Genomic DNA, 25,688 nt, shown 5'->3' with positions numbered 1-25,688 from the left:
AGATAGAGATAACATGAAGTGCGGTGCTTGGAATACTTTCAACTCTACAAATTCATGAGCATTTAGATTATTTAACTGCTGATTATGATTATTTAAGCTGAAAGATTATACCACTCTAGCTCTGAAAATGTTTGTATTTCCACTAAAAACCAAGGGACCCATTTGACTGACATTTTTCACTATTAAAACTATACATCTAGTGCATGTTTTTGGCCGAAGACAGTGTCTCCCCTATTTTGTTTATGATAAGGAAGCTGAGTTCAAAGGCCTCCTCCAACTAGCTCTCTTCCTGCCCCCTCCCTCCCACCATCAACCTGGCTTGCTCTCCTGCTTCCCTAATGCAAGTTGAAAGAAGAACCTATGTGCCTGCTGCCATCCACTATTCAACCAAAACTGGATCCCAGCATCACCAAATAAAATTCTTAAGATGACAATCTCTTCTTCACTAGGAGAAGGTGTGATACAAACTGTCAGTGGTTACGATCATAGCCTGTAGTGTCAAACAGACTTGTATTTGAGCTCCAGGTGTCTGAGCCTCAGTTCCTACATTTACACACTGGGGGTCATAAGACTCCCCATCTCAAAGGAGGTGGCAATCATATGCAGGTGAAGTAAATAGCCCCTGCCTGACATGTAATAAGCACTTAAGAACTGTTCACTGGTAATATTAATCTCATTACCCAAAGTCTGCATGAACTGAATAGTATATATGCCTGAGCTAGTTTAATCCTCTGAAAGCATTTTAATCAGAGATAGTACATTCCGTAGGGCAAGGAGAGTTGAAGGGGTCTTGATTCTACCTGACACACAATTTAACTACTGATTCTTTCTCTGTGATGATTTGTAAAACACATCTCTGCTTGGCTCGTGCATGTCATATCTAAAGAGTCTTATGAAAAATAAATGCAGTATACACAAGTACAGGATAGGTCTTGTACTTGTGGTCCTATTGAGGGGACAGTGTCCTAGACCAAGCAGTCATTTTGGCTTTTGGCAAAAGTTTCTGCATTTCAAATAGAGTTCCTTAAGAGAAGAAACAAGATTCCAGCATCTCCTAAGTATTCAAGTTCCAGATCACTCATTTAGCAGAATGACTGGTAGAATTACACACTGAAAGGAACTGTGGAGATCACCCTTCCGCCCGTCCCTGGGGAAGGGGACTCTCTCTATAGCACCCCTTCCCCCCAGGATTTGCTGACATACCTCAGAAACCACTTCAAAAGAGCATAGAGTTCCGACTGCTACAAAGCACTGTAGGAAGGCCTTCGTCTTCTTAAAGAATAACTGTGCTCAGGCACAATCATCTCAGGCAGCATAAATCAAGTCCATTTCTTTCCTCTCCTGTCACCCCTTTAATAGTTGGAGGGAGAATGTGTCTCTTGGTCTTCTCTAGACTAACACCCCTCACCCATCAGCTATTCCAACCATAAACATATTTTTCAGGTACCTCCCAATCTGTTCACTCACCACATGACTCTCCCATAGTTTACCAATGCTGGTACCCAGAAATGAACTCAAATACTTACTGAACCCACATATGCACAAGTAAATATCTGAGAGGAATGCTATCACTAAAAGTGTAGTTGCAAAGTTATTTTTAAATATTCAGTGAGATAAAATATTAGTTGATTTTTCTTCCATACTTTTCTCATTTCAGCAAAGACGGCTAGTTGCCCTTAATACCTCTCCACCTCTTTCCTTCCTTGGTAGTAGACTCCCTGAGAGTTAGCCGGACATACAGCCACCCAGCTGAAGTCCAGGTTTTCCTGCTTTCTTGTATCTACATGTGACCATCTGTAAACACTGATCAGTGTGCCTCTTCCCTGCTCTGGTTCTTGTACCTACTTAGAATGGAGAGATCTTTGTCCTTTGTGTCCACTTAGAAGAGTGGTGAGTGCCTCTGGTTTAGAGCAGTCTTTGCAAGCAATGGATACCCAACAACTATTTATCAAATAAATTGTTAAATGACTCAGATGTCAATGGATGGTATGGGCAGCTTAAATGGCAGGGAGGTTCCCTTCTCCTGTCTGACAGCAGGAATGTGGATAGAATGGTTGGAACTGAGGCAAACACCTTGCATCCTGAGGTGCAGAGAAAAACATATGCAGAATCTCATGTGCAGAGAATGACAAAGCATCAAGGCAGATGGAGTGCCAGTCCCTGGTTACTTCACTGCTTGCATGAACCTCTGGAATGTGCAGTTTTCTGTTCCTTGCCTCAAGCTAATTAGACCATTCCACTATTCTAAAGTTATTTTCATTGTAGTTCAGTTTTATTTACCAACTTTATGTATATTAAGTCTTTTCTCTTTCACTAAAGGCCCTAAACCACCAACTCCAGGGTTACAAGAGAGATACAGAAATCCTGTATCTGCCCATCATGTGACTGTCTGCAGCTCAAACCACAACCATTGCTGAATGAGCAGTTCTTCTCTCTGCCACCTGTCTTCAATCACTACAGGTAACTTAGGAAGCTAAGAAAAGCTTCACTAGTATTTTAGCTGACTCAATTTACTTTTAGAACTAGAAGGAAACAAATAAGAACAGAGAGATTGGGATATTGTAGGACACATTAACATCAAGTGGAAGTCACTCAGTCGTCTCTGACTCTTTGTGACCCCATGGACTGGAGCCCACCAGGCTCCTCTGTCCATGCAATTTCCCAGGCAAGAATCGCAGAGTGGGTTGCCATTCCCTTCTCCAGGGGATCTTCCTGACCCAGGAATCAAACCTGGGTCTCCTGCATTGCAGGCAGATTCTTTACCATCTGAGCCATCAGGGAACTCCAGGACATATTACGATAGTATTTAATATATATTTTAAAGTGAACATGGCAAAGTTTTTCTAAGTAACCATGGCTTACAGAGAAAATTACACTGTAGCCCCCTCTCACCCCACACACAAAAAAACTGTTCAAAGTGTGAGGCCAACTCGAATTTGAAGATGAGCTCAGGGTATGCTAATTACAGTGGGTTTACCTAACATATGAATATGTCACGAACCATGATACATATATGGCCTTTTGTGGCTTATAAATCAGTTTCTTATAAATGCATTATTTCATTCAATCCCCATAACTTCTCTTGCAACTGAGTTTATCAATTTTAAGTAACAGTTGCCTTCAAAACTCCTCTCCCAGGCTCCATTAATCCTGTCCAAATTGCCAGGCACTTAGGATTCCTTCCTAAAGAAATGTGATTTGTCTTTTCTCATGTTGGCATGAAGGAAAGAATAAATTGATTTTATCATTTTCTGCACCCTGCCTCTCCTTTGAAGGGTACTTACCTAATGAGTGGCTCTCTCAAAAGGGATCCTAGATCAAAGAGGCCAACAGGATAATGCCTTAGAATAAGCCTCTGTCTTACCTCACTGTAAACTTCCTAAAATAGCCCAGTGTATACAAAGGCTTCTGAGGCTATCTGGAGAAGATTCGAGAATGTAATAATACCCAGTAAATTAAGGTGGCTCTCACAATGTCATCAGACGAGTTAAAGTATAGATGTTCCTTTAAAATCTTTACATTAAGTATGAGAAATCACCACAGAAAGTCTAAACTACACACTTCACATTATGTAACTTTTAACCAGCTCTCAAACCCCCCTTATTCATTCAGTATTTAATACTAAATGGAACAGATCAGTTAGCCTGCCTGTCTGCCTATTAAATTACTAGGCTAGTTTAAATTGTCTGAGCAAATGCACACAGATAGATTTTAAGCACAGTATCTCATGGCCTTCAATTCCTTTTAGCTACAGATATCAAATTCACCTGCCACAAATTAAATAATCGAGCTTTGGTTACTGGAATGTAAGCTCATTAACTGGTATTAATAAAACCAAACATATAGAATGATGTTCTTAATATTATTTTAATAAAATCCCTTTTAAATAGAAGCAAATGTAACAAAGACAAACCATTATGAAATGTTTTAGTAAGAGGTTTTAGATATTTTTTAAGTAAAAGAATAATCTTATACACAAGGGAAAGAGAATATTATGTTCTCCTGTGAAAATGTATGGTTGGGAACCATTAGTTCCTTCTAGTGCGGGAATAATGACTGGCAGTTAGAATACTAACCAATGAAGATTAAACTGGAAAAAATATTTATTCGGGGGAAGAATCCTACACAAGAGAGAGTCAAAGACTGTCCACTAGGCTCAGATCCTAGAAGGTTTCTCAGACTATAGGGAGTGACATGGCATTTCCCTCTTTACTCCCAAATAATCAGGAGGGTCCTTACCAATGGAAAGAGCTTTCTAAGTGGGATTCTAAACTTCTTTGGTTCCACAAGAAGCTACTTTATTCATCTAACTATTCGTTTGTTTGCTTATTTATTTGTCCATTCATTTCGATCACTCATTTTACTAAAATGAAAACTTGATAAGGGCACACATTTTCGCTTGTCCACTTATAGCAGTGGACATTCATTCCTCAAATGCAGAATTTATAAAATATGGAAGTTCAATTTAATTTTCTTTTAAAAAATGAGCATTTGTAAATGTGTATACACCAAAATGCCATCACTGTCTATCTCTGTATGGTAGGACCATAAGTGATTTTCTTTTTGAATGCCTGCCATTAGATATCCAATATTAAAAGGGAATTTCACTGTAAACAAATTAACCAACTCATTTAAAGGTAAGTCTTTAAATCAAGCAATATTTTTCTCACTTTAAATTTAGCCTAAATTTAAACTAAGAGGACAATTCCCTCCCTGGCCAAGAAAAATAGCAGAGGAAAATGAAGGCCAGTGTTGCACAGGTCCCAAAATGATAAAACACAAAAGAAAACTCTGGTTAAATTAAACAGTTGGGTTAGGAGTGTAGCTATCAAAAGGCAGTGTGAGGGAGCCTTGTAATGATGGACACTGCTACATCTTGACCATGGTGGTGGTTATACAAATGTATACGCGTGATAAAATTGTATGTAACTAAATACATATACACACATGAGTACATGTAAAACTGGAGAAATCTAAATAAAGTTGGTAAGCTGTATCAATATCAATTTTCTGGCATAATACTATGCTGTAATTATGCCAGATGTTACCACTGAGGGAAACAAGTGAAGCGTACAAGAGAATCCTCTGTACTACTTCTTATAACTACATATTAATCTGCAATTATTGAAAATAAGCTAACAAATTGACACAGCAGGATGCTTATCAAGACATTCTTTATATTAGCAAAATATTGGCACCAAGATAAGCCTCTGATAAAGGGAGACATCTGTATGATAGTATGTCAGATAATTAAAAATAATACAATTCAATGTTTGCTGCACAGAGCAGTGTTTACCATTCAGCAAGCAAAAGAAGGATTTACAAAATACGAAAGTACAATCTAATTTTGTTAAAAAAATAAAGAGCATTTGTAAAGGTAGACATCAAAATGCTATTAGTATCTATCTCTGCATGGTAGGATCACACGCAATTTTATTTCTTTTTAATTTTGCTCTTTCTTTTTTTCTCCTTTTAGAATGCACAGTACTACCTGAACAGATATAAAATAAAAGTAAACTTATGAAAAATAAAAGGCTGCCTGTCCTGTGGACAGGGCTCAGCTGAAATCTATGTAGCTCTGAAACAAAAACTAAGACAAGTGGTAACGTTAATTACATGGAAAGCTATTTCAGTTCGATATAAGGATGAAGGAGCTACCTTCAAGAGCCGTGAAACATGAACCGCCACCTTATGAGCCCATGGCTTCCAAGGCAAGTGGTCTTTACCAGGCCTGGTGAATTCCTTATTATGTGGACAGCAGTCTGGCTTATATAGGCTGGAAGGCTGCACTCAGCTGTTTTCCAATACTATAAATCTGTGTCATTTAATTTTGCAACAAATTTAACGGACACCATCTCTCATTTCAAAATCCCCTTTTACGTTTCAAAGTGCTTTTACATATGCTAGTTTATATTAATTTCAGTTCAGTATTTTTTTAAAAACCCTGTTACTGTAACAATTCTATGGAGTAGGTAAGGCAGGTAATGTCAACCGCCATGTCACCAAAGAAAGGCAACCAAAGAGTGACCTCCTTTAAGGTTATGGATGAGTTATGAGACCACATCTTGTTTCTCTTGATTCATGGCCCTACCCCCTTCCTAACACCATTCAGCTTTTCCCATGTACCAGGGCTTCCCAGTCCTGGGGGGACTTGCCTGTCAGTTGCATGAACAACAGTGGCACAGAGTGGCAGTAAACGCAGTGACACACCCAGCTGACTGTTCACACTGACTGACACTGACTCAGTTACTGTCCAATAACCAACACGTCAACTCAGCTCAATCAAGAGTCACCAAACCGTTTGGTTGACTAGAACATCTGAAGAGGCTGGTAAATCTAACTGGGGTTCTCAGTCAATTTAACTGCCCTGCACCTGTGTCCCCATGGTCCTGGGAAGAACCCTGTTATTGGGGCTTCTGGGCCAGTTAATGAATGAATGAGGTTCATATTGGGCTTAATGAAGCAGAGCTTTGTTACTTTTACCAAAGGAATTAAAAGAGGAATTTTCTATTTATTTTGCAGTGGCAGCAGATTAAGCACTTCGGTAATAATGTGGCAATTCACCCAAAGAGGTCTTGGTTAGGTGCTATCTGAAATCATGAAATTAAGTGGGAAAACATACACATGGAAAAGGTTTATATGTTTTAGAAAAATAAACCCAAATTTTAGACAAATGATACTCTTCACAAAGTATACTAAACAAATGACATATTTTCATTGGCTGATAGTGCCATTTACACACATATTTCATTTTCCATGTGCCAAGCCCTCCTCTGAGTGCTTCTCTTCACAACCACCCCACGAAAGTCATTACAGGAGGAAACCATAGGGTCAGCAATGTTAAGGTCATTTTCCCCCAAGTCACACAACCACCAAGTGGACGCAACAGGATTTCAACCCAGCTCTGACAACTCCCAAACCAGCATGCTTCACCATTACTTGTTCTCTGAAAACACTGGAAGTATATGCTCTTTTTATAAACAGGAAATAATGAAAGTTTCCTTATAATGGCATAATAAATCACTCCAGGAGGTGTAGAGTTAACTGGGGAACAGCTGCAGAACAATGAGAGAAATTAGCCTGAATCTGACACATAGCAACACACAAGGAGGCAGAAGCTGGGTAAGTGAAAGAGAACGAATAAAGGCTGATGCAATCAATGTACTGACATTATTAATAAATTACTGATCACATCAATAATGTCACAAATGCTTGAAATACGTTTCTTCCTAAGTACATAAAATCCAGTCTCCAGCATTCAATCTATTCATTCCAGCAATGAGCAATTACCGAGCACCAACCATATGCAGGCACTGTTCTAGGCAGTATGATTTCTGCAGTGATTCAAACAGACAAAAGTTCTGGAATTGGTGGAGTTGACATAACTGCATGAGAAAATGAGGTAGTAGAAACAGAGTCTGAACAGATTTTTGGGTTTAATCCTGGCCAGATGTCCTTAAGCAAATTACTTGAAATCTCGCTGAGTCTCAGTTCCCTCACCTCGAAACTGAGGATAATAATATCTGTTTTTATTATATCATCTTTTATTAGGAAAAATGGGAGTTTATATGTGGAAAAAAAACTACTTATTCTTTGGTCTAGGAGAAACTGAGGTAGTTGACAAGGAATAAATGTTTTGTCCTCATTATTAAATCCTTCAAAATATTTCATTCCATATTTTCCATGATCTAAGCTTTCTGGGTTTAATACTAACCATGTGTAAGACTTGCAGGGTCAGGGTAAGGTTATTCTTCCATACCTAGCCACCAATTTCAAAGTCTATATTACAGGCTTAAGAGGCTATAATTCTGTACATTTCCCCTTATTTTGGAAGGAGGCTGGATTTAAATCATACTTTAGTGATTATTTCATTTAAAGACTTAGAGAGATGCTGCTTCTTGCCTAATTTTTCAGAAATAGATTCATAGCAATTGATTATCTCTAAAATCTTTGAGTAATTATCTTTACTATGTTCTTTCATGGTGATATTATTTCACTGTGAGAACGATATAAAAGCTAGGTGGAGGTGGGTGTGTCACAGGCCCACAGGAACAACCACTGCCCGACAAGCAGTCACACCTTATTGATTAAATCAAAGAAAGACATTTGTTCCAGTCTCCTCCCCTACCCAACCCCCACCCCCATCCAGTCCTTACCTACCCAATGAGACAGGGGGGCAGGGGCATTTCCAAGCCTGTTTTTATCAGCCCAGCAAATCAGAGTCCTGCTTTCTAAACAAAGAGGTGCCAACCTTGAGACTATGAAAACCAACACAAGCCAGGCATTGTACACAAGTGAAAAGAATATAATTAGCAAAGTTATAGTCACAATTAGGAAATACCTCCTCAGAAAAGTTTCCATTTAACCCTGAGCAGGACTTCAATTACCATTGTGCTTAACAAGGCCTCTGTCTCTTGGCCAGCTCAAACCTTTTAGACAGATCTAAGAATATTAGTGCCGTCCACAAAACACAGAGTCACAAAACCTTATGTTGGATTTTTTTTTTCTTTTTTGAATAACAGATGTGAAAAATGTGCACATTGGGACATGGAAGCTGTAATTCGAGAAAATAAGAAGCACAGTCACAGAAACAACTAGTCAAGTGTTAGCTACATGATTCTCTCTCCAAGCTCTTTCCTCCTCTTCTTTAGCATTCCCTTTCTCATCCCTACAGAGAAGTTAGAAAAGAAAGACTGAGAAAGCAAAAATGGGCACTCACTTCATCTCTAGGATCTCCTCCAGCTGCTTCCTCCTTTCTGTCCGGAGGTTGGCCAAGTGTGCTTCTTTCTCAGCCAGGGACTGCTGCGTGGAGGCAAGGCGAGCCTTGGTGGCATCCAGTTCCTGTCTGGTCTTCTCCAGCGCATTCATCAGTTCTTCTATCTGAAAAGCGCATGGGACGCAGTGTGTTATTTCTCCTCCATTCAAGCACAAGGTGTACCTTGCGTTCTGACAACAGACACAAAGGAATTAAAGCCATTCTTGAGCTGGGCATTGTATCCCGGCGTCCATTCTTTCTTTGTCACTACTTAAAAATAAACATTTCAAACCCAAGAAATGTCCAAATTTCTCCAAGGTCCTCATTCAATTGAATTATCCAATAACTTTTATAGAAACTACTTAATGTATTTATTAGAACTGGAAGGTGAGTGGCTTGACCCAATTTCAACCTGTGTTTGGCAAAAATCTCAGATACTGCCTCACAGTTGGCTGAAGGCAACACTCAAATGCACTTTGCCCGGCACAATATACTTTTGTGTGTAGGCCCCAGAGCATTCTGACAGGAAGCTACTCTATGTGTTTCAAATTCATTCATGTTTTAGCCTATCAAAGCCTTGTTTGGCAAAAGCAATTTGATGGCCAAGGGGCCTCAGGGGCCCCCCTCTCACCTCACCTCCCTGTTTCATATTCAGGAAGCAAGGTTTGGCCAAAGGTAAACAGAATCCCAGCCACAAAAGGTTCAAGTTTGGTTTGCCCCTGAAGTTTGAGAGGGTTCTAAACTTGAAATAAATGACATGTAACTTTTATAGGGTGCTAATACACCATAGAAATAAGCCAGACTATCAAATATCCAGGGTTTTCAGCCAGGTCCCAAAAAATTGGACCAGGGAGCCCCAAGGCAAGGCCTTATCCTTCCCGAACCATTGGAGACTTTTAAAAGCCAACACACAACAAAGAAGGCTGGTGTTTAATGGTTCTTTTCCAGAGCCTTCCGTGGAATGCCATCCCTTGCACAGATACAGGCTGCATCCACCCTGAGAACTTAAAACCATGGTTTCAGGAAGTTTCTAGACTCCAGAGTTGATGTTTGGATTTCTAAGTCACCCCTTCCAGCTGAACTTGGCAGAATGGGATCATCTATCACTAAAGTCAACAGAACGCCCTTCAAAACGTGTCAATGACATGTTAAGTTCCAATTCATAAAGACTTTCTACACCATTTCTGCAGTTTTACATGGAATTTATTCAGAATAAGCACGATAGTTCACATCCAAGGTAAATTACAGGCTTTTAAAATTCAGAAAACCCTCCATTTTGCCCTGATAAAAAGAGGAAACTTGATGACCAGGTAATATAAATAAAAGCCCAAACCAAAAACAGTTTTAAAAGCAAGGAATATAGAGCATAACCTATGAAAGTCACAGAACTACACAGGGATAAACAGCATTATTCTTTAACAAACGAAATTTAAATATTAAAAAGCAAACTTGTTAGTTTCTCATATAAGTTCATCGAATATCATAAATATAACTAGAAGCCTTTCTACAAAACAATACTTGATGAGGCTGAAGCAGAAGTGTTTTTGTCTGTTTTACCCTATTTTTTTATAGATTCAATAGCAGTGCTGCTTTTTAAAAGATCAATATTATGGTCATTCCAAGCATCAGCTCAGATACAGTCTGCCTGATCCTCTACTTGGGATGGTCTGTGTCCTCACGACTCCCTTTCCTTTCGTAACTTTTTAAAAAAAAATTCCAAATGTATTATCAATGTCAGAGAAGAGGGAGGGTGTCCAGGATTCTCACCTGCTTAATCTCTTCTTAGTTGAGCTGGCCCGCTCGCAATCCACAGACACAGAATGCTACTTTGTGGGTTTCCAAGCTCTTAGTTCACCTTCCATGTGACTGCGTACGGCAGATACTAACTAGTTTTATATTAAACCAGCTTTAACAATTACACCTTAGATCATTGTCATTTCCAAGCAGAAGCATTTAAGAACTAGCAATCAACCACAACCTTCCCTTTTCCTGGCCATAATGACTTCAGAACCATGTTTCAGATGATGTCTCCTTCAGCCTGAGTCCCTGAGTGATCACAATGAAGCTAAAGGCCAAACCATACCACATAAGCAAGGCAGCACCTTCACTGTGTTACAACATGAGATGAGAGGCTGTCACCTCCAGTGTGACTTGGACTGTCTTGACTGATGAACTGTTACACTCCTTATCAAGTGCCTATAATACCTGCTTCCATCTCCCTACCACCAGGTCCCTCTCATTAAGAGGTTGTACTTTTTATTCTTGTTCTCCCAACACTTGCAGGCCACCGATACCCTCCTTCTTGCCATATGTCTTTTCTTAATGTGTAGTTTGCACAGCTGAATGGTTCCCCAACTTCTTCTCACTGGAAGTAATATTTTAGCTGGCTATGTCTATGAAACTTGTGCCTTAAAAATGATCAGATTTGAAACATGTCTCCATAACTTACTATATGACTGACACAAGTTTCTTTATCTCTTTTGGCTTTGGGTTCTTTACCCGGAAACAGGAAATTATGTTGTTTATTCCTATTAGATGTTTGAGGGCATTACATCGGATGACATAGCCTGTATATCATTTATTCTTCTAATTAATATCAATAAAATAACACTTTCTCTTAAAATAAGGTATACTCATATGGAATCCAAAAGACAGGAAAATTTAAAAAAAATTTTTATATAAGAATAATGATATTCTCTTTAGCTAAGATTACCCAAAATACCACCACATGGAGATAAACACTCTGAACATTTTAATTTCTCCATCTCTCTCTTACTCTTTTACATATTACATATAGTTGAGATGTATGTATAATTTTGTAAACTGTTTTAAATAACCTCAGATATGCAGATGACACCACCCTTATGGCAGAAAGTGAAGAGGAACTCAAAAGCCTCTTGATGAAAGTGAAAGTGGAGAGTGAAAAACTTGGCTTAAAGCTCAACATTCAGAAAACGAAGATCATGGCATCTGGTCCCATCACTTCATGGCAAATAGATGGGGAAACAGTGGAAATAGTGTCAGACTTTATTTTTGGGGGCTCCAAAATCACTGCAGATGGTGATTGCAGCCATGAAATTCAAAGACGCTTACTCCTTGGAAGGAAAGTTATGACCAACCTAGATAGCATATTCAAAAGCAGAGACATTACTTTGCCAACAAAGGTCCATCTAGTCAAGGCTATGGTTTTTCCTGTGGTCATGTATGGATGTGAGAGTTGGACGGTGAAGAAGGCTGAGCGCTGAAGAATTGATGCTTTTGAACTGTGGTGTAGGAGAAGACTCTTGAGAGTCCCTTGGATTGCAAGGAGATCCAACCAGTCCATTCTGAAGGAGATCAGCCCTGGGATTTCTTTGGAAGGAATGATGCTAAAGCTGAAACTCCAGTACTTTGGCCAGCTCATGCGAAGAGTTGACTCATTGGAAAAGACTCTGATGCTGGGAGGGATTGGGGGCAAGAGGAGAAGGGGACGACAGAGGATGAGATGGCTGGATGGCATCACTGACTCGATGGATGTGAGTCTGAGTGAACTCCTGGAGTTGGTGATAGACAGGGAGGCCTGGCGTGCTGCGATTCATGGGGTCGCAAAGAGTCAGACACGACTGAGTGACTGATCTGATATATATATAAAATTAAAAAGCCCCCCTTCTTATTAGATAGCCTTTGTGAAACACAGTGTAATGGGTGAGTGGGACTGTATCCATTCCCCATTCACCTATAAGCCAACCTTTCCCTTGGGTTCTCAGAAGCTCTCCTTAGATTGAGAACTTATTTCCCCTGTTTGTTTTGCATACTCTTCACCTTCCTGCATCCATAACTGGACCTTTCCCCTCATGACTCTATCCCAGAGACATTTTCCTCATCCACGTGGCTTCTCAGAGGAGGACTGAGGTTTGTCTCCATAGCTCTCACCACTATTCTAATACTTTTCCAAACTTTATCTCCTTTTATTCACTTAACATCTTTCACATACACTGAACCACTTGGTAATTACTTCCATTTAGATGCCACAGTATCACTTTGAATTCAGGATGATCCATGCACACCTATCTAAACGAGATCCCTACCACCTACCCCAGCTCTCCATACCTGCCATTCCCTAACACATTGGTGACACTTTAGTCCAGTGTCCTGAGCTTTTCTCAGTGACTCATGTTTAAGAACCACATTTGTGTCTTCCCTCTCTTTCCCCTTTGTTTTTTCTTCATCATCAAGTCTATTTTGGAAACACTTCCTGAAGCATCATCTTTTTCTATCACTACTTTTTATGCTTCCAGCTTGAATCCCTTCCCCTCCCACATTTCTGACAAGATTGAAAATAAGTGTGTGTGTGTGTGTGTGTGTGTGTGCACATGTGTGTTCCCAGCCTTTGTTCCTACCCCAACCCTAAATAAGAACTTGGCTTTGCCTGATCAGCTTCTTCGCTGTCAGAGTTCTCTCTCAGCCAGGACTGTGCCTGGAATTTAGGAAACAGGTAGTAGAATGAACCAACAAAACTGAGTGCAAAGGCACAGGACTTTGAAGGGCAGGCTGTGACCGTCTGTGTGATGAACAGTAGGAGATAGGCGTGACAGAGGAAAGAGGAGTGATGAGCCTGGAGACTGGGCACACAGAGGTTTGGTTTTGTTTTAAGGGCAGAATAAGATGACTGAGAAGGAAGAGAAAAGAGGAAGGGGAAAAAGTTGCTAGGTGTTATTCCAGGGGTCCCTTCAATGTTTTCCAAAGACACAGATTGAAGGTTAGACTTTCCTTTTGATTTTTTTCAGCTGTTTTGACTTTGTGTCTTTGGATGTGACTTTGAACTGGGTGAGCCAAGATGTCTCGTGGGATTTATTCTTACAACTTGCCTCCCTACTTCCAGGAAAATATGCCTAAACCATCAATATTTCATCAAAAGTATCACTGGTCTGGTTCCAACATCTCAAGGGGTTCCTGATTACCCACAGTTGTGGTCTTCAAACTCTGTTCCCTAGACCACCATGAGTTCCAAAGAGGCATCTGGGGGCTAATAAACAGATCAGTGGAGTGGGAGGAGGGGTGTGAATCAGCAGAGAGCTCCATCCACCGTCTCACACTCAAAGGGAGTTGTTCTACTTTGTCTTCTATACAGCATTTTGCTTAAAATTTAATTTGAATTTTTTCAGTTTTAACTATTTTAAAATATTTTGAATATTTTTATATAAAATACATAGAAATAGATATTTAATATATGTAAATATATAGCTATGTATTTATACATAATTAAAATATTTTATATATGGAGAATGGTTAAAATTATGGATTAAGAAACCAGACTGCACTAATAACACTTGCCTTACCATTTATTATAGAGCCTTGGGAAAGTGTCTGAGTTTCTTCATCTGTAACAATAGTATGTCTCACTAGAATTACTTCAGGTATTAAGTGAAGCAATGAAAGTAAAGCTCTTAGCGTGGGGACTAGCAAATATGAAAATACACAGGACATGCTTAACAGAAGAGACAGCACAGCACAGTGGTTACAAACAGAACTGAGGAGCTAGCCTACCACTTACTATCTGTGTCCTTCTGAGTCAGTTATAAAACCTTTCTGAACCCAGCTTCCCTGTGATGTGGGAACTCAGCTAAAAGGAGTTTGGTGAAGATTCAATGGGTTAATGTGTATGATGCACTAAGAACAATGCCCAAGTACTTGGTGCCATAGAAGCATGGCCAATACAGGGCCAATTTAAGTATTCAACCCATTTTATGTTTGCTTATTACTGAATTCAAGATTCTGTGCTTGCTGTCACCTATCTTCAGCAACAACATTAGCACACACACACACACATGCACACACACCCCTGGACTACCTTATAGTGCTGTGCTGTGCTAAGTTGCTTCCATTGTGGCCAATTCTTTGCGACCCTATGGACCACAGCCTGCCAGGCTCCCCTGTCCAGGGGATTCTCCAGGCAAGAATACTGGAGTGGGTTGCCGTGCCCTCCTCCAGGGGATCTTCCTGATCCAGGGATCAAGCCCATATCTCTTAAGTCTCCTGCACTGGCAGGCAGGTTCTTTACCACTGGTGCCACCTGGCAGGCCCAGACTACCCTATAGTGACCGCTTCAATTACTGAAATTCCCTCCCCTTTAAGGCTCTGCCACAGAGCTCTGGCCTCCTTCATAGGTTCAGTGATATAAATCTGGAGCTCTGAAAACAGGCAGACCTGATCAAGTTTGGGTTCCATCAATACAACCTCTGTGACCTTAGGACAATCTAAACCCAATGCTTCCTGAACTCTGCTGCACATTTGAACCCTTTAGAAATACTATTAAAATCCTGATGCCATAGTCACACTCCTACCAATTAAATGAAAACATCTGAGGGTAGGAGTCTGGCATTAGTACTTTATTAAAAAAGCAGGTGATTCTGACGTGATAGCAAACTGCAACCTATACTGGGAAGCCTGAACATTACTGAGCTTTCAGCCCGCAGGTCCTCCTCTATAAAATAGGGGGAGGAAACAGAAGTCACCACACAGGGTTGGCACAAGCACAAAGGGAGACAATACACCTCAAGCATCCAGCCCTCTCTGTTAGACATTCTGCAAGTGTCCAGGCCGTGACAGTTACTACTGTCCCAAGGCTGGGCTGTTGGTAGCATTACTTTCACCCAAGTGCCTTTGGTTGTTACCTTCAGCACCTGACTTTCTACCACCTCATCAAACACCATTTCACGTTTCTGCACAACCCTTTCATGTGTGTGCTTTGTTGCTACAACTGGATTGTAATCCTCAGAGGGCAAGGACCACGTCTCCATTCTCTCTGGAAGGCCCTTCAGCTCCTGACATGGAACCAGTGTCCACACTCAATAAATACCTGAGGAATGAGAGGAAAGGGAGTGCAAAGATGTGATTCTGAAACACCCTCCTCTGACCCTCTTAGTGCAATGATGGATGAAGTGTAAGTCCGAACTTGATACTTTCCTACCCCATAAATCAACGGTCCCCTTGCCATCCTCACCAAACGCCCTTCAAGTTCTTGCTCTCTGTTTGCCTCAAGCACCTTCTCTTTGCTATGGAGACAAGAGGGCTTGGATACTCAGCCCCTGAATGGAAGGAACTCTATGCTCACGGCCACCTGGAAGCCATCAAGAGCACCCAGGAACCCAAGAGTTTTGAGATGGCCTGATAAAAAAGCTACCCCAGGCCTTGAGCTGGGGTAGAAGCAAGCAGCTTTTAATCCCGCTCTGCATTCCACTCACTCTGCTGGGACCTGGGAGACATGCAGCCCTTCTACCATTGCACCACCTCGTCTCCCTGGGTATCTCCTGCATGCAAGGCACTCAGCTAGACATAACATGCTCACCCTCAGAAGCTGTCTGGTTTGGCGGGCAACCCTGAATGAAACAAATTTAATTACAATAGTGATGAAAAAAAAAAACTAATATAGAAAAGAACTGAGTGATGAGCAACAGTTAAAAGCCAATCTTGTCCTAGGCCCCATGACTGGTCTCCAAAACCAGGTAGGTAAATGGGAGTGGTCTGCTAAAGAGGAGGGAGGAAATACAAGCTGGGAAGCCCAGGCTGCAGGGCCCCATGGTCCTGTTCATTGGGGAACTGCTACTGGAAGAATCACAATGATTATGAGCTAATAAATGCTTTTGAAAAATCCAGCAGGAGAGCAACCAGTGTGTCTCAATTCAACACAGCATTTGCTTATTTTGGAAGCTCATCTATTGGTAATTCACCAGACAATAATATTTCCTGGGTGGGGGCGTGGAGTTTAGAGAGGCTGTTTTGTTCCTAAAAGGCCATCTGTGATGAAAAAAGAGAAATCACAGCAACATCAGAAATCTTCTATAAACATTTAACATGTTCCAGTTTTAAAAATTTCCTAAAAGGTCCCCACATAGGGCAAGATTGGCATTCTGATGCTCTATCTAGAAAGCTAAGATTACATTTTAAAATATACATTGCTTTGGTGTTACATATCTAGAATAATTAAAGGTTTCTTCAAATTAGATGACTTCTTGGTCTCACCAATTAAACAAAACAAAACAAAAATCCCTAACTGTTTGTGTGTCAGTTCTGATTTTATTAGTTATTCTACGTGACAGATTACAAAAAGTCTCTTATAAAATGGTTAAGTTACCAGGACTATTCAGCTGTATTTGAATAATTCATAACTCTGTACACTTTAAGAATAGTGAAGCTATCAAATGAATTTCTAGAGTCTAATGCTTAAACACCCAGTTCTGGAGAAATGGTCGGAATTTTAAAGTGAATATTGGAGCTTTAAAACAATAAAATAAGAAACCTGTTTAAGACCTTAAATCATTAACATGTGTCGACTTAAACTTACACATACATTTGTGTTGTTTAACTAAATATTTGAAAACCAGATTCTCTCTCAGTTATCTGCCAAGAGCCCAACTGCCCGCTCTGTGTCTCTCTTCTGACACGTGGCAACATCCAGTGCTTTTCAAGAGGCTCACTTGGCAGGAACTGATCTTCAAATATTTTGATAAAACAATTTTTCCCTTAAATTATATGTCAGCATTGATTTAGTGTCTATCTTGTGTTAATGATTTGGAATTTTTAAACTGCTTTTAAAACCATGTGTTAAAATTACACAGGCTCTTCTGCCGTCCCCCCTCACCATCCATCCTAGTTTTCCGTCCTCACTGCATCCCAAGCGCAAGAGGATGGTCATTTCAGTTTGCACCAAAACACAGAGCCAGTGAAATGCCCATATCCCAAGTTACAGCAAATCTGGAATGTGAATTGGTCCTGGGGGAATAGCTGGGACTTGGCCCAGCTCTGCCCTGGGTACAGAGAAGGTCACGCTAAGATGAGGAGGTAAAGATAAACGCTGAAACCCTCTCTCCTCAACAGCAACAACTTCTGAGGCACTGATGCTGTGGGTTGAAGGATCTGTTAGAACAAGGACTACTAATCTTATTTTTCCAATTACTCTTATCTTATATTTCTATCTCTGCCTCCCTCTCACCTCCCCACTGCTGCCTTAGAGTGACACCTTTTGGAAAAGGTTGAAACTGAAAATCCCCAGACTGTTTTCTGCTTGGACCTGGCTACCCTCAAGATTGCATTTGGGACTTGTTTTCTCCTCACTGAAGTTTAAACTTCTCTCTGCCTAAATGTGTCACCTCTGATCCTTCAGCTGCAAACAAATACCCCATCAAGCGAGGCTGTTTGGGCTTCAGCTCTTTGATTTTGACAGCACTTTAAACTCCTCCTTTCCCCCTCCTTTCTCAAAGCTTATTAACAAAATCTCACTCCATAGTAAAGGACAGATGGAGAATAAATGTGTAAAATACATCCATTCTGACTGAACAGATTCTGAGTCAGAGTATGGATGAGTAACAGTTTCTCTGGAAGGCCCCTGAGCATTCATCATCCCAGGCCGAACTTCTTCCCAGGCCGAACTTCTTCAGGGGAATCTCCCTTAGAAAAAGGCTGTGGATCTACTTCTGTGTATGTCTGGTGTAGCTACTTTTCGAGCAACTGGGAGACATTTTTACTTAATGTGTGCACAGCTCTGCGAAAGAGCCAGTGTTTTCCCTAAGAGTCTTAGGTTCTCGAGGAGAAGTGTGTGCATGCTAAGTCACTTCAGTCATGTCCGAATCTTTGTGACTCCATAGACTGTAGCCCTCCAGGCTCCTCTGTCCATGGAATTTTCCAGGCAAAAGTACTGGAGTGAGTTGCCATGCCCTCTTCCAGGGGATCTTCCCAACCTAGGGATTGAATCCACATCACTTATGTCCCCTGCAGTGCCAGGCGAGTTGTTTACCACTAGTGTTACCCGAGAAGCAGTACAAAGAGTAGCTAAGTGTGTGGACTCTGAAGCTGGGGGCTTAGGTCCCAGTCAGGAACCAGGCATATACTGACCCTGGAAAAAGTACTTGAGCTCCATGTACATCAGTTTCTTTCTCTGTAAAATGTGGGTGACAGTTGCACCTCCCAGAATCCTTGTGAAGAATACCTGACTTAAAATAATTACACACTTGCCACACAGAAAGCACATTATCACCAATAGTGATGTTAGTTTTAACACCAGCTCTTATTTTTCAGCCTATTAGAGCATGAGGAAGCAAGACAAAGGGTTGAATTTCCATGTTTTTACGTTTTCAGAAAGACAACATTTTCCATCTTCAATGGAACAGTGAAATTTTTTACTCTGAAATCTATATCAAGCCAAATTAATTACCTACAAAATATACTAAACTCCAATCACAATTATAAAGGAACTCATGAAGATATCAGAGCAGCATGGTCCCATAAAACTCTTTGTGATGAGGCAAGGCCCTAATTTGCACTTTCCAATACGCATGCCATTAATTATGTGTGGCTATGAAAGTGAAAGTCACTCAGTCCTGTCCAACTCTTTGTGACCCCATGGACTATACAGTCCACGGAAATCTCCAGGCCAGAATACTAGAGTGGGTAGCCTTTCCCTTCTCCAGGGAATCTTCTCAACCCAGGGATCGAACCCAGGTCTCCCGCATTGTAGGCAGATTATTTACTCTCTGAGCCACCAGTGAAGCCCATATGTGGCTATAGAGCACTGGAAATATGACTGGTACAACTGAAGAACTGGTTTTTTTGTTTTTTAGTCTTAACTAATAAAAAAAATTAAATTTAAATATCCATATGTCTAGTGGCTACTGTATTGGACAGAATGAGAGCATTCGAATTTTACAACTTATTGTCAAATGGTGACATGCAAGAATTTTTCAATTTTTGTGGAAAGTTTTTTTTTTAGCATATGAGAAAAATGTTTATTTGGTCACACCACACTGCATGTGGAATTTTAGTTTTCAAACTAGGGATTGAGCCTAAATTCTTTGCATTGGAAGTGCAGAGTCTTAACTACTAGATTGCCAGGGAAGTTCCCCCCCAAACTCTTAAATTCCTTTAAATTCTGCACAACCCAAGAATCAGCATTTGACCCAGTGACTTCCCTCTAGGAATTTATTCTAAAGATATAATAAATGTGTTCATCATACTGTTGTTTATAAAACTCAGAATAAAAATTATGCATATATATGTTCATATATAGAGAGAAACATATAAACACAAGTACTTATACCAACATACACAGACATACCCTCACCTTCCAAAGAAATTAAATAACTTGTGTGTCTGTGTGTGTGTATAGGTGTTACAAAGAAATCAGATAATACATTGCAGGCATCAGTTGTTGAGATGTTGGTCATAGATTAGAAACATTTAACAGAGAAGAAAGATATTAATGAAACCTGAGAAAAGCAGGTTAGTAAATGATAAACACAATACCATCCCAATCATACGTGGGTTTCTAAATGAATATTCATAGGAAAAAAGAAGAAGGAAGGGCATCAAAATATACATGACATGATTGTTTCTGAGGTTAGATTTCAGGTGATCTATAATAGTCTTCTTTGTACTTTTTGATACAACTATGAATCATTAATGTAAAAAGAGTGTAAGCTTTAAAAATAGCAACCATATCTATGAAACAGAAAGAGAGTCACAGACACAGAGAATAGACTTGTGGTTGCTAAGGGGGAGACGAAGTAGGAAAGTGAAGTACTTGGAGTTTGGGATTAGCAGATGCAAACAATTATATATAGGATGGATAAACAACAAGGTCCTTCTGTATAGCACAGAAAACTATATTCGGTGTCTTGTGATAAATCATAATGGAAAAGAATATAAAAAAGGATATATATATATATACACACATACATATATGTATAACTGAATCACTACTATACATTAGAAATTAGCATAACATTGTAAATCAACTATACTTCTTCAATAATTTTTTTTTTAATTTAAATTGCATCAAAAGAAGGTCTCGGTAGAAAGTACTTCTGCTCCCATGGAAAAATTAGTTGCTGGGAGAGCATCACCTCCAAAGGATAGTAATAAAGCAGGGAGGGGCCCTCTGGTGGCAGTTATGGTGGCAACTACTGTCAGCCAAAAGGATCTTAAGACAGGCCACACTTCCTAGCATGGTTTCTTTGCCCTTGACAGTCACTTAGATTTATGCTGATTATAATCCAGGTTCACCAGGGAGTGCCTGAGTGTTAGTGACTCCACAGCTGTCATCAGCCATTCCTGGCACCTCTACCCTGCCCCACAATGTGCCTGAATGTTGCTCATTTCAACTTGCTCCCTCATAAAGTTCCTGTGGGTTTTGAAGCCCAGTTTGGCAGCTTGCTTGTCTAGCATTTTCTACTTTTATTATTGTTATTATTGATTCTGAAGCACTCAGAATGAGTTGGCAAGCCCTACAAAATCAGAAGCGTTTGTCTATGCCCCTTGACCACTTCTATATTACCAAGATCTACCCATTCCCATTCAACAAATCAGGGCAATATTTTCAAATAGACTTCTTGCCTATGATGTGAGGATCAGTTGAGTCAATTCTAAGGAGGAAAAATGAAAAAAGGAGGCATCTTTTATTCTGAGTCCTCCTACTGGAGTAGCTCTGCAGGAGATACCTGTTGATAATGGAAGATTTCAATCAGGCCAAATCAGGCCTGACCCCAAGCTCTTTCCTGGTCCCCTCAGAATCCCAGCATCACAGTTCTATCTACCTTGAGCAATAGGTAGTGTCCTCCCTGTATGCTACCTTAGGCTATAAATATACAGAGTCAAATGCATCCTTGAATGGGTCCACTGGGGTATCTTCACAAACACACAGTAGACGGCCATGGAGAATTGTGGGTGGAATGCAGACAGGAAGAAAAGAAAAGAAGCTACACTGAAGAGAGGTAATCATTACCTCTGATTAAAATAATGAGGTATCCTAAACACCATTTGATCCTCACTTACTCACAAAGAAGCATATCACTGAACTGATGGAAAACTCCAACTCAAAAAGAGTAAGGGACTTACCCAATAATTGCAGATGGCTTACTCTTTACCCGGATTCGAGTCTGATTGTTGAATGCAAACGTAATGGGATAATTGTTGGAGGAACTATATATACTGAGAGATCTAGGAGGACACTCTGGGCCATGAGCTCCTCAACAGCAAGGGAAAACCATGGCTCATTCTTCTCAGTATGCCCAGGCCTGAAGATAACATCTAACATAAAACCAGTAGCCACAAATTATGGATAAACACAAATTAGTGAATAAATCTTGGAATAATCCCTCTTAACTCATTGGAGTAGAATATTCACTATGTGCTTTGATTCCAACACTTTTCCAAATTATTTAAGATATGTTTGTATTATGTTTCTATGATGATATAACAAATGACCACAAACTTGGCAGCTCACAGCTCTGTACGCTGGAAGTCCAAGCAAGAATCATAGTGTTACAAGGTTCTCCAACCAGAGTCTCACAAGGTTGAAATCAAAATACTTTCATGGTGAATTCTCATTTGGAGCCCAGGATCATCTTTTAAGCTCATGTGGCTGAAGAAGAATTCAGTTCCTTGCAGCTGTATATAGATCTGAGGTCCCCATGCCCTTAAAACTCCTAGCTTCTATAGACACCTTGATTACTTGCCACATGGCCCACTCAAAACTTTAAAGCCACAGTCCTGATGCTTATGAGAGTCTGTCCCATAATCACATGAGTGACACTGCATCCTACCCACAGTCCTAGGGATTATACAGGGTATGTTCTTCAGAGAGAGGAAACCTTGAGATCATCTTACAATTCTGCCAACAATAGCTTTCTTTACATTATTGATCCTAGAAGAAAATGGACATGAAAACAAAATACTTTCCACTGTTTAGTTTCCCTTTTTTAAAGATACAAAACTGCATCTCAAAATGTGCACACCAAATATAGTGGAATTTCATTAACTTGATAAAAAGCACTTAACTGAAAAATCTATAGCTACAGCAAAAACTTGAATGCTTTCTAAGATCAGAAGCAAAGCAAGGATATCTGCTTTCCCCCCTCTTATTCAGCATAATATGTGAAATTCCAGATGCTGCAATAAGGCAAGAAATGAATAAAAAACACAAAAATTCCATAGGAAGTATTAAAACCATCCCTATTTACAGATGACATAACTGTTTATGTAGACATCAACAAAAAACACCTAGAACTAATGAATGTGTTTAGCAAGGTTGCAAGATATAAGATCAACACATGAAGTCAACTGCATTTCTATAAACTAACAATGAACATGTGGAATCCAAAATCAAAACCAAAAAGCCATTTATAATCACTCCAAAAACAATGAAATATTTAGGTATAAACTTAAAACATGGATGTGATCTGGACACTGAAACTTCTCAAATTCTGATAAAAGAAATCAAAGATTTAAATGCATCGAGAGCCATGGATGAAAAGACTGAAGATATTAAACATGTCAATGTAATTTCAATGTAATTTCTATCTAAATCTCAGCAAGTTTTTTATAGATATAGACAAAGTTATTATAAAATTTATATGGAAAAGGACAAGTCCATTAATAGCTACAACAATTCTGACAAAAGAGAATAAAATGGGAGGAATCACTCTACCCAATATTAGGGCCCACAGTAGTTACAGTAACCAAGAGAATGTGATGTTGGCAGAGAGATAGCCACACAGATCAGTAGAACAGAATATAGAACACAGAAATAGATATATGTGACAATATTATATCTAAAAGATAACTGTTCAAGTGATGGTTGACAAAAGAGCAAAAACGATTCAATGGATTAAAGATAGCCTTTTCAACAAACGGTGCTGAGCAAATGGACATCCACAGATTGAAAAAAAGAAAAGAACACTGACCTACATGTTATATCTTGTACAAAAACAAAGTGAATCATGATCTTAAATATAAGACATACAACTATAAACCTTATAGAAAAACAATTGGAAAAAAAAAAGTCTTCTGAATCTAAGGCTAAGCAATGAGTTCTAAGAATTGACACCAAAATCATACATCATAAAGGTAAAGATTAGTAAACCAGACCTCATCAAAACTGGAAAAAAAAAGATTTGTTCTGTGAAAGAACTTGTTCAGTGGATAACAAGACAAGCTATCAACTGGGAGAAAATATTTGCAAACCACATATCTGACAAACAACCAGTATGAGACTATATATAAAGAACTCTCAAAAATCAACAAGTAAAATTCCTAAAACGATTAGAAAATAGACATAAAGCATGAGAAGACATTGTGGTGAAGAGGACATACACATAGCAAATAAGCACACGGAAACATGTTCCATATCTTTAGCCACTGGTGAACCACAAACTAAAACCACAATGAAACATCACTATACACCTATCTCAATGACTATAATAATAAGTAGTGGCAATACCAAATGCTGGTGAGGATACAGAAAAACTGGATCCCTCATACAGTGCTGACTCAGAATATAAAACAATGCAACCATTCTGGAAAACAGCTTGGCAGTTTCTTGACCCAGTAACTATACTCTTTCTGTCTTTTATCTCAAAGAAATGAAAACTTACGTTCACACAAAAACCTGTATAGGAATGTCCAAAATAGCTTTATTCACAATAGTACCAAACTAGAAACAACCTGGATGTCCTTCAACTGGTGAATGGGTAAATAAATTGAGGGGCATCCACTCTGCAATGAAGAGGAACAAAGCACTGATATATCCAACAACTTGGAGGAACCACCAGTGAATAAAATTGAAAAATGCTAGTCCCTAAAAGTCATATCCTATATGATTTAATTTATATAATGTTCTTAAAAGGAGAAAATTATAGAAATGGAGAACAGATTATTGGTTGCCAGGGGTAAGAGGTGGAAATGGGGGAGGAATTGAGTACAGTTATGAAGGGCAACGTGAAGGGTCCTATGGCTGCTGGGACTGTTCCGTACCTGGTTTGTATCACTGGCAAGATCCTGATTGTGACACTATCCTACAGTTTTGCAAGATGTTACCACTGGGGGAAACTGGTGAAGGATACACAAGATCTCTCTCTATTATTTCTTAAAACTGCAGATGAAGCTGCAATAGTCTAAAAATAAAAGGTTTAATTTCTTAAAAAAAAATTAAAGAACACGCCATGTCTGATAGGCATTCACCTCCACGAGAAATAGTCAGCCAGGGCAAATGCTGGAGAAGGGAGATGCTCACATAAGGTCTATGAGGCCACTTCCATCTTCTTAAGGAAGACTCCTCTCCAAAATGTTTCAGCTAGGAGTATTTCAGCAGAGAATTTTCATGCTATAAATGACTTCCATTCCCAAGGACAACTACAAATCCAGGTAAAACCATCAGCATTTAGATCAATGGCTTGACACCTACTCACTAAGTACATAAAATCACCTTCCTTGAGTCAAGCGATAGAAATGTCATAGTCATAATCCCCATTTTATAAAACAATCACATATACATACAATAAAACATTTTTAAGTGCCATGTTTAACAATAGCTACAAAGGCATCATAAGCCTAATTCATAAAGATCACTGGCAGATCTGGTTTCTTTACAATTATAATCCAGGTAAGGAAAAACATTTTTTTTAATCATAGTAAAGTTTCATTATTCTCAAACTAAATACATGCTCCAGATCACTGGTTTGGTTAGCTCCTCAGTGGGAGGAAAGCAAAAACGAGACATGAAGTGCCAGAATAAAATCTTCCGCTTCAATTTCTCCTTTATTTAAAACTTTTTATGGAGGCTTTATGTTGACCCTGTGGCTTCAGGAGAAGGAAATCCTCCCAAATGCGTCCCTGCGGCACAGCATCCCCCACAGCAATTTGGCTCACTCCTCTCAGAGAGATTACTGCTACACAGAGAAAAACAATTCTTAATTGGTTAACTTTGGGGATATCGCTTCATAAAAAGAAGACTCTGAACAAAGACGCCCACCCAGTCAGTTCTCCAGACATACAGAGTGACTGACGATGAGTATGAGACAAGACATAAGCTAGGCTGACAGACTGAACCTTACTGCATTTTCAAGCTGAATAGAGAATCTGCTTTCCTTCCATCTCCAAACGGAATAATACCCACCCGATCACA

The 25,688-nt window shown here is 39.6% G+C and overlaps 1 protein-coding gene across 5 annotated transcripts in view; it reads right to left on the bottom strand.

Annotated features, from left to right (window-relative positions):
* ERC2 (ELKS/RAB6-interacting/CAST family member 2) overlaps positions 1-25,688 on the bottom strand; it is a 993,433-nt gene that overhangs the window by 377,356 nt on the left and 590,389 nt on the right. For all 5 annotated transcript variants that reach the window (XM_086367446.1, XM_086367443.1, XM_086367447.1 and 2 more), the window contains one exon: positions 8,720-8,880. In XM_086367446.1, coding sequence (XP_086223572.1) covers positions 8,720-8,880 — 161 coding nt within the window. The remainder of the gene's footprint in view (positions 1-8,719; positions 8,881-25,688) is intronic.

This window comes from Bos grunniens, chromosome 22 (genome assembly GCF_055505025.1).
Source record: "Bos grunniens cultivar Pamir isolate PY7600 chromosome 22, Bosgru_T2T1.0, whole genome shotgun sequence".
Lineage (NCBI taxonomy): Eukaryota > Metazoa > Chordata > Mammalia > Artiodactyla > Bovidae > Bos > Bos grunniens.
Note: the sequence above shows the minus strand (reverse complement) of the source record. Positions and strands in the feature narration are given on the sequence as shown.